General features: G+C 38.9%; 2 protein-coding genes across 3 annotated transcripts; one reads left to right on the forward strand and one right to left on the reverse strand.

The window, feature by feature from the left end:
• The first annotated feature begins 1,623 nt into the window (after positions 1-1,623).
• LOC111188184 (GTPase IMAP family member 7-like) lies at positions 1,624-8,799 on the forward strand. 2 transcript variants are annotated; one of them, XM_049475839.1, is made up of 4 exons: positions 1,624-1,791; positions 3,798-3,976; positions 5,151-5,501; positions 7,812-8,799. In XM_049475839.1, the coding sequence occupies exons 1-4, from the start codon at positions 1,770-1,772 to the stop codon at positions 8,256-8,258; spliced, it is 999 nt and encodes a 332-aa protein (XP_049331796.1). In that variant the 5' UTR covers positions 1,624-1,769; the 3' UTR covers positions 8,259-8,799. The 2 variants fall into 2 exon arrangements, with proteins under 2 accessions (XP_049331796.1, XP_049331797.1); XM_049475840.1 differs by having other exon boundaries at positions 3,801-3,976.
• Positions 8,700-9,360, reverse strand: LOC111189847 (uncharacterized). Its single transcript, XM_022663541.2, has one exon. The coding sequence runs from the start codon at positions 9,257-9,259 to the stop codon at positions 8,747-8,749; it is 513 nt and encodes a 170-aa protein (XP_022519262.2). The 5' UTR covers positions 9,260-9,360; the 3' UTR covers positions 8,700-8,746.
• Positions 9,361-9,476: the final 116 nt, after the last annotated feature.

The following is a 9,476-nucleotide window of genomic DNA, read 5'->3' on the forward strand; positions in this document are numbered from 1 at the left end:
ACTGATCTAGAGTCAGTTCACAGTTCTAATATAGTCAGAGAAACTGATCTAGAGTAGGTTTTTAGTTTTAATATATTAAGGGACACTGAACTAGCCTTTTATAGGGCAGCAGGGGAAGCATTTTTACAAGACCCAATGCCTGCATGTAGATAAAAAAGGAAAATACACAAAACATAAAACAACACAGCAAACACAATAAATACATTACATGTGTAAATATACAGCTGTACTGTGGATTAGAATGCAGAGGTGGGATTTCTGATTGCAGTCTATTTATTATAATTATAAATAAATAAACGATCCAGCTAAACACCTAAAACCTTATTCAGCTCTATTCAAAAAAGTTGTGGTTATTGTAAAAGGGCTGGTTATGGGCGGGACCAATAACAGACCGTCAGCTCCACTCCACTCCGCTCTGCAGCCCTCAGGGGCAGGGTTATTTAAATGGGTGGGCTGCCTCTCCACAGTCTTTTTCCTTCCTCTGGTCTCTACTGCGCAGACTCAGGTTTCAGGATCGCCAACATGGCGGAAGATTTTGGCTTCATTTTCACTGAATGAATGGAAACGGCAACACGGCGTCCATCTTTTTTTTACAGTCTCTGATTGTAAATAATCACAGCAGATTGTGTGATTAATTAGGTAATGTGTTAAACGGTGGACAGCCTTCCTGTATGTTACACTCTTTCTAGTATCTCTTTACATATTTAATATTGCATTCTACTTCTTGTTTTTTGATTAATAGTGTGCTTGTGTGTATCTGTATGTTAGCTGCTGGATCACTAATTTGTGTTCAGTAGTATAAAGCCTTAAAAATCTTAAGCTTTCGGCTCAACCAGAATTTAGTCATGTTTGGTAATATTGGTCATGCAGGTTAAACAAATAGGTCTTGCCGCTGATGTTGGTCAACCAAGTAAGTCATGAACATTTGAGTATATTCACCTTTCCTCTCGTACGTCTTCTCATTGAATGTGTTTTTTTTCTGTAAATTTAATACTGAAGACTATATTAAAGCTATACAGGAACACATGGGGTATGATTTTGTAAATAAAAAGTGTTAAACAAACCAGTATGTATTTTATACTTTAGATTCTTCTAAGCAGCACATTTATCTTTGAGGACAGATCTTCACACTCTTGGAATTTTAATCTCTTGGAACCTCTTGGAATTTCCTGGAGGTGCTGAACAATAGTTGCAGCTTTTTCTTTACACTGAGGCTCCGTTGATCTCAGTTGATCAGGTTTAAATCATGGAATTGTGGAGGATAAACACTTTTTTTTACTATTTACTACATAATAACATATGTCCCTTAATTATTTTCATATTTTCTTTCTTTTTCTATATTAATCTACAATGTAGATTATATGACAGAGAACAATGTTTAACCAGCTTAAGCACTGAGTCATGCAGTAATTGTATAGTAGTATACAGTGTGTGGAGGTACAGTATGGTAAGGTAAATATGTCTGTTGTGCAGATTAGTTGATCATTTATATTTATTAACAGTACACGTGGTGCAGGTACACCAGTTAAATGTTCAGTATTGGGTTGGTAAAAATAATAATTATGCAATGTAAATATATTTCTCTATAATAATCATATTTATTTACCACATTTTATGGTATTTATGTCATCTCAGTACATGTTTTATTGTACGTCTGTTGTTGTTATGAGGATTATTGTAAATATTATCATTGTTATTATTATGGGTGACTCCAAACGACGCGATGACGTCACTGTCTCGTGCATGGCTCGGGTGGGTGGTTGGAAAACATGGCGTCAGAGGAGCGCGCAGGTGAGCGAAGTCCTTCACTCTTCATCTTTGCATCCAGCATCATCATCACCGTTATTAAAGTCAGATTTAATGCGGTATGAATGTAAACCCGCTCTGACATAGACCACTGCAGAACACGCACACACACATACTGACACGTGCGCGAGCGCTCTGACTGTCCCATCTGCAGCACCAGGGAGCATCTCCTTTATCTCTTCACAGCACGCGCATCTCTAAAATATAAGTCCTTATATGCTGTATTTATAACATCTCTGTCTGAACGAGGTCTCTGCAGACCACGTAGGTCTATTCTCATTATATAACATACACGTAATATTATAATATATAATACATATATTTGTCTGTCACTGGAGTTATATGTTGATAGTGTTGTATTAGAGTGTGTTATCATTATAATCATTATTATTATGATGATTAAGAATAAAATATATGTGGCTAGCCAAACAGGAAATATTTAATAAACTTTAATACACTAGTATTAAAGTACAAATAAGCTTTAATATACATTACAAATTTTAGAACACCCCATTTTTTTTCTTTTATTTTTGCCATTTAAGCTCTTCAGGTACAAAATCCACGAAAAATTATCTGCAACCTGAACAAGTATAATGTAAACAAAAATATGTATTGTACAAATATATGTTTAAAAAAACCCTAAAAATTCATATATTGTTTAAAAAAAAGAGGACATTATTTTTTTCAGCAAGAAGTTTATAAGTTAACAGCTTACAGCTGGTCAATAGCAATAGACATAGATGAGCTTTGGAAATGGATTTAAACAATGCCAATTTTTAAAGCTTTTGTCTGTAGAAAAGCAGTGCTGGAACAGATAGTGTTACTGCACTCTCTACTGCAGCATTTACACACACACAGCACACTCACACTTTCATCATGATAACTAGAAATAGATACAGAGAACTCTGTAACTATTAAAACTAATAAGACTTTTCTTGGAGCCGTGAGTACTGTTTCCTATACCTTTAAAATACTGTTGAAAACTGGAGAAAACTGCTACAGGAAGAAGTCTGGCTGACCCACATGGCAACAACAGCTTTAGCTCAGTTTCAGCTGTGAGAAGAAGAATTAGAGGTCTGATAAGCTTGTCTGGGTCATTCAGCACTGCTACTGGACTAGTAAACAATAGGGGTGTTCTAAAATCTTATTGAGTGAACAGTTATATAAGTCCATTACATATATATAAATCAGCATTCATTCAACTTATACCAAAGTTTATTAAATCATTTCTGTTTGGCTTGCAATAATCAGTACATTAGAGTTTTATATAGATAAAATAAAAGAATAAATAGAAGCAGACAGGATTAAAAGCATCCTGATTACAGTAAAAAAAAAGAATCAGTTTGTATGATATTTTCTGCACTAACTAATAATATTAGATGGATGCATGATCATATATCAGATATTATAAAACATGCTTAGTTTAAAATTCAGGCATCTCCTGACAGCATCTGATCTTAAGTCAGTAATTCTTCTTTGAATTGTTTATTATGGTGTGGAAATCTCTTTGTGTTTTCCACCCACTGCACCGCCTGTTCCCTAATCCTTTTTCTAAATTCTGAGTTGCCAGGTATGGAGCGAGTAAAACAGCATGCTGCATCCTCAACATCCCTCTTAAAAGCTCCAAGTAAAATAGTATATCGTGGCAACGTGTTTAATAGGTAGAGACAGCTAATGTAAACTGTTATCATCACAGGATTGGACAGGCTACAGCTGTTTGCTACCTTGGCAGAGACCAGTGTGACATAAATATACTCCAGAAACCAAAAGTTTGTCTCGGTTTTCACTCAGTTTAGCAACCCTCAACCTGGCAACCCTCACTACCTTTGCATTTGGGGAGGAGGATGCGCACTAGAATACTCTCTCCAGTGTTTTAGGCACGATGCCAATGGATTTCTGTTTTTTTATCTGCTCTAAATGTGGTATTTTGTGTGAAAGTCATATGGAACAGTGTGCTTGTGTTGTGTTGTGTGGTGGTGTGTTCTCCTCAGCAGAGAGTGTGTGTGCTGCAGACTTGCGGGTGGTCCTGCTCGGCCGGACGGGTTGTGGTAAAAGCTCCACTGGGAACACTATCCTGGGGGTCTCTGCGTTTCAGACAGATGTCTCTCCACTATCGGTCACTCAGCAGTGTGAGACCGCCTGTGCCACAGTGGAGGGACGGACAGTGCAGGTACTGACCTAGAGAACCATGACCCAAGTATACCAGTCATTTCCTGTCTGAGCACAGGAGGACTTAAGGGGGGCAGGGGTGGCAACCGCCCTCCCTGGTGCCTCAGAGAATGCGACACTAAAGTGCCCTCTATAGTGGAAAAAAGAGACAAAGTGTCCTATTGGCTGCAAACTTTTGTACAAGTGCCTACTAGATCAAGAGTGCCTTCAACACCACTCCTACTAGACAGTAGTAGGAGTCCCAAAGGTGACCTTGCCAGCATTTTTCTCAATTTTCTACCTGATTTTACACACCTAAATCTTGAAGATTTCTATTCAAGCATTACATAAAAAGGTTTCATATTTGATAATAAATGTTACTACAAATTCTAATTGTGATTGTAATAGAATAAAATCTGCAACTTTAAAAATATAATGAACAAATAGTAACAATCATAAAATTGGTACTTTCCTATTTCCTATTTATTTTAAAATCAGTATTTTCCTGAATACAAATTAAACATTTCATGTCCTCCAAACCTTTTTTGTTTTCTTACAGTTGTCTAGTATTTATGTCTATTTCAAACCTGCAGAATTTGGGTTTAATTCCTGTTATTGATTGATCTGGAATTATTAAGTGGAATAGAGAGTGAACAGGCAGCGTCTTAAAGTAAGTCTCCCAAACCCTCAAAGATTCCAGAATGTTAATAACCTATTTTACAACAAAGAAAACAGGATTTGTATCATCTGTAGCCTGTATATGGGATAAGGCATTTTAAGGCGTTAGAGACAATTTGGTGGGATACAGCGCAGTTCATTGATTTGGATGGATGAGCGAATACTTTTGGCAATATTGTGTAAAAAATGACAATTTGAAGAAAAAAATAATGTGGAATGTGGTTGCTCCTTTTTGAAAACATTGTGACATATATTGTGTCTGATTTAGATAGCAATCCACGCTGAAATGCTCCTTGTAGCAGCATGAATAGGCAGGGCTAAACTTCTGCTAAACAGGAGAAAAGATATAAATGTTTTTTGTGACATCTTTAAACCACATGTGGAACTTTTCATAAATAAATACATTTTCAAATTAAATAAAACTTGGTATTCTATGGTAATGAACCCTATTAGCATGTTATGAACGGTACTCCTGTCATTAACAATTAGTTAAAGATAACCATAATGATTTTGTGCAGGTGATCGACACCCCAGGCTTCTTCGACACCAGTCTGTCTGCGCAGGAGGTGTGTGTGGAGGTGGGCCGCTGTGTGATTCTCTCCGCTCCCGGTCCTCACGCCTTCCTGTTGGTCCTGCAGCCAGGCAGGCTGACCTCAGAGCAGCGGGACGCTCTGGACTGGCTCAGCGCTGTGTTCGGCCCCCGGGCTCTAAAACACACACTCCTCATCCTCACCTGGGCCGACCAGCTGGGAGGAAAACCTGCCGAGACCTTCCTGCGCGAGAGCGAGGAACTCTGGGAGTTTACCATGAAGTGTGAGGGCGGCTTTCACGCACTGGACAACACCAAGAGCAGCCAGGAGCGCGAGCAGGTGAACACTAATCACCCTTATCCTAACAAGATACTGTTATATCAGTGTATACCACAATAAATACATTTAGAGTTGTATTAATATATATTCACCCTAATGAGATACTGTAGCTCCACCTCCTCAGTGTACAGGGCCATCTCAAAAAATAAGAATATCTTTGAAAAGTTACATTATTTCAGTAATTCAGTTCAAAATGTGGAACTCATATATTATATAGATGTATTACACACAGAGTGATCTATTTAAAGCGTTTATTTTTTTATTGTTGGTGATTTTGGCTTACAGACAATGAAAACCCAAAAATCACTGTCTCAGAAAATTAGAATATTATGTAAGACCAATTGATACTTTTGGCAGTGTGGGCAGTTTGCTTAGTCCTGCTGGAAAATGAAATCCGCATCTCCATAAAATTTGTCAGCAGAGGGAAGCATGAAGTGCTGTAAGATTTTCCAGGAAAACAAAACTGCACTGACTTTAGACATGATAAAACACAGTGAATCAACACCAGCAGATGACATGTCTCTCCAAACCATCACGGATTGTAACTTCACACTAGACCTTGAGCAGTTTGGACTGTGTGTCTCTCCACTATTCCTCCAGACTCTGCTCCCTTGATTTACAAATGAAATGTAAAATTTACTGATGATCAGTGACGGTTTAGAGAGACATGTCATCTGCTGCTGTTGATACACTGTGTTTTATTATCAAGTCTAAAGTCAGTGCAGTGTTTTCCCACAAAATCTTACAGCACTTCATGCTTCCCTCTGCTGACAACTTTTATGGAGATGCGGATTTCATTTTCCAGCAGGACATGGCACACTGCCCACACTGCAGAAAGTAGCAATTGGTCTTATATAATATTCTAATTTTCTGGTACACTCATTGGCTGTAAGCCATAATCATCAATAATAAAAATAAATAAACGCTTAAAATAGATCACTCTGTGTGTAGTACATCTATATAATATATGAGTTTCACATTTTGAACTGAATTACTGAAATAAAGTAACATTTCAAAAATATTAAAATTTATTTAGATGATCCCTGTATATCACAATACCTACATTTAGAGTTTTATTAATATATATTCACCCTAATGAGAGACTGTAGCTTTGCATTCTCAGTGTATATCACAATTCCTACATTTAGAGTTTTATTAATATATAGTCAAGCTACTGAGAGACTGTAGCTCCTCCTCCTCAGTGTATATCACAATACCTACATTTAGAGTGTTATTAATATATATTAATCCTAATGAAAGACTGTAGCTTTGGCTCCTCAGTGTATATCACAATACCTAACTTTAGAGTGTTATTAATATATATTTATTTAACCTAATGAGAGACTGTAGCTCCACCTCCTTAGTGTTTAATATCACCATACCTACATTTAGAGTGTTATTAATATATATTTATTTAACCTAATGAGAGACTGTAGCTCCACCTCCTCAGTGTTTAATATCACCATACCTACATTTAGTGTTATTAATATATATTTATTTAACCTAATGAGAGACTGTAGCTCCGCCTCATCAGTGTATATCATCACCATACCTACATTTAGAGTGTTATTAATATATTTTTATTTAACCTAATGAGAGACAGTAGCTCCGCCTCATCAGTGTATATCATCACAATACCTACATTTAGAGTGTTATTAATATATATTTTTTACCCTAATGAGAGACTGTAGCTCCACCTCCTCATTGTATAACATCACAATACCTATATTTAGAGTTTTATTAATATATATTAATCCTAATGAAAGACTGTAGCTTTGGCTCTTCAGTGTATATCATCACAATACCTACATTTAGAGTGTTATTAATATATATATTGACCCTAATTAGAGACTGTAGGTCCACCTCCTCAGTGTTTAATATCACAGTAAATACATTTAGAGTGTTATTAATATATATTCACCCTAATTAGAGACTGTAGCTTTGGCTCCTCAGTGTTTAATATCACAGTACCTACATTTAGAGTGTTATTAATATATATTAACCCTAATGAGAGACTGTAGCTTTGGCTCCTCAGTGTAAATCACAGTACCTACATTTGGAGTTTTATTAATATGTATTCATCCAAAAGAAAGACTGTAGCTCCTCCACCTCAGTGTATATTTAGTGGTCGTTATTTATTATATGCAACAGATTTATTTGAGTTGTATATCATTCATATACTGTATATCATGGTTATATAGTTTAATGTATGCATTAGAGTGATTTGAGTTATATAGTATGTATATATCTGAGTCAGTATATAGTTTAGTGTATGTATTACAGTAATCTGGGTTGGTGTTTGTTCTGTAGGTGGTGGAGCTGCTAATGAAGATAGATGAGATGGTGGAGAGAAATGGAGGAAGCTTCTACACCTGCGAGATGCTGCAGCATGCAGAAAGAGCCATCCACCTGGTGCAGCAGAGGATTCTGGGAGAGAAGAGGGCGGAGCTGAAGGAGGGAGAGGAAGAGGGGCCTGAGGATGAGCAGAAAAGGAAGAGAGAGGAGGAGGAGGCGAGGAAGAGGGCGGAGCGGGAGTTTTGGTGTGAGCTGGTGACGGCGATGGGGAAGGGGGCGCTGGAGAGCTCGGGGGTGATGGAGAAAGGGAAGGGGAAAGGAAAGAAAACGAAGGCGGTGCAGAGGGTGGCGGCTTTTGCTTCAACGCCGCTGTCAATCACGTCTGCAGCTAAAGTGGTGGGCGGGGCTGTAAGGGAGGGAAGCAAAGTGCTGTACAAACACAGGAAAACACTGCTGCACTGAACAGACAGAGAGAGAGAGAGAGAGATAAAGTTAAAGTTAAAAAGATTTTTTTTAAGTGGTTCAAAGGACGTTTATGTAGATGTCTTTTTAACCACTTCAAAAAGACTGTTTTATAAGTTCACAGTGCTGGGAAGAGGATGGAATTGTGTTTTACTGTTATTTTGCACAAAGTTATGCAGAACTCAACTTGCTTGCATTACTGAATTTGCCCACTGTGCGTCTCTCACTGTTGCTGATTCTTAGAGAAAATGAATAACTGTGTCACATTAATTGCTTGCACAAATACATGGTTAGATTTTACCCACAGGCTACAATCCAGCAGCTCATATAGCTCTGACCACACCTGCTCACCAAATTCCTATTCCACCAAATAATAGACACATAATTCTTATCTGGATCATTGAGAGAACTGCTACTGAACTATACAGCAAGATTAGACAGTGGCCCTGGATCTGTAATATGTATTCTATATTAAACAGAAACTCATTCTAAACAAGTACAGACTGTGTGACCACAGCCTGGCTGTAGAGTGATGCAGGCAGGGGAGATGGAGTGTGAGGCAGGGGAGGTGGAGTGTGAGGCAGGGGAGGCAAGGGAGGTGGAGTGTGAGGTAGGGGAGGTGGAGTGTGAGGCAGGGAAAGTGAAGTGTGAGGCAGGGAAAGCATAGGAGGTGGAGTGTCAGGTAGGGGAGGTGGAGTGTAAAGCAGGGAAAGCAGGAGAGGTGGAGTGTGAGGCAGGGGAAGCAAAGGAGGTGGAATGTGAGGTAGGGGAGGTGGAGTGTGAGGCAGGGAGAGCAGGGAAGGTGGAGTGTGAGGCAGGGAAAGTGAAGTGTGAGGCAGGGAAAGCATAGGAGGTGGAGTGTGAGGTAGGGGAGGTGGAGTGTAAAGCAGGGAAAGCAGGAGAGGTGGAGTGTGAGGCAGGGGAGGTGGAGTGTGAGGTAGGGAAAGCAGAGGAGGTGGAGTGTGAGGTAGGGGAGGTGGAGTGTGAGGCAGGGAGAGCATGGGAGGTGGAGTGTGAGGTAGGGAAAGCAGAGGAGGTGGAGTGTCAGGTAGGGGAGGTGGAGTGTGAGGTATGGAAAGCAGAGGAGATGGAGTGTGAGGTAGGGGAGGTGGAGTGTTAGGTAGGGAAGGCAGTTGGTTAGTGCAGTCATAACATTATGCCAGCACTAGGGATAGGAATTGCAAATCAATATTATTGCTTCACGTTACCCATGATTGA

The sequence above is a fragment of the Astyanax mexicanus genome, chromosome 3, assembly GCF_023375975.1.
Source record: "Astyanax mexicanus isolate ESR-SI-001 chromosome 3, AstMex3_surface, whole genome shotgun sequence".
In the NCBI taxonomy this organism is placed as follows: domain Eukaryota; kingdom Metazoa; phylum Chordata; class Actinopteri; order Characiformes; family Acestrorhamphidae; genus Astyanax; species Astyanax mexicanus.

Excerpts from the sequence above, each read along its gene's own strand:
- LOC111189847 (XM_022663541.2), bottom strand. The coding sequence starts at position 9,259 with ATGCTCTCCCTGCCTCACACTCCACCTCCCCTACCTCACACTCCACCT.
- LOC111188184 (XM_049475839.1), top strand. The coding sequence starts at position 1,770 with ATGGCGTCAGAGGAGCGCGCAG. Across the intron at positions 3,977-5,150 it reads TGGAGGGACGGACAGTGCAG|GTGATCGACACCCCAGGCTT; the intron begins GTACTGACCTAG and ends GATTTTGTGCAG. Across the intron at positions 5,502-7,811 it reads GCAGCCAGGAGCGCGAGCAG|GTGGTGGAGCTGCTAATGAA; the intron begins GTGAACACTAAT and ends TTTGTTCTGTAG.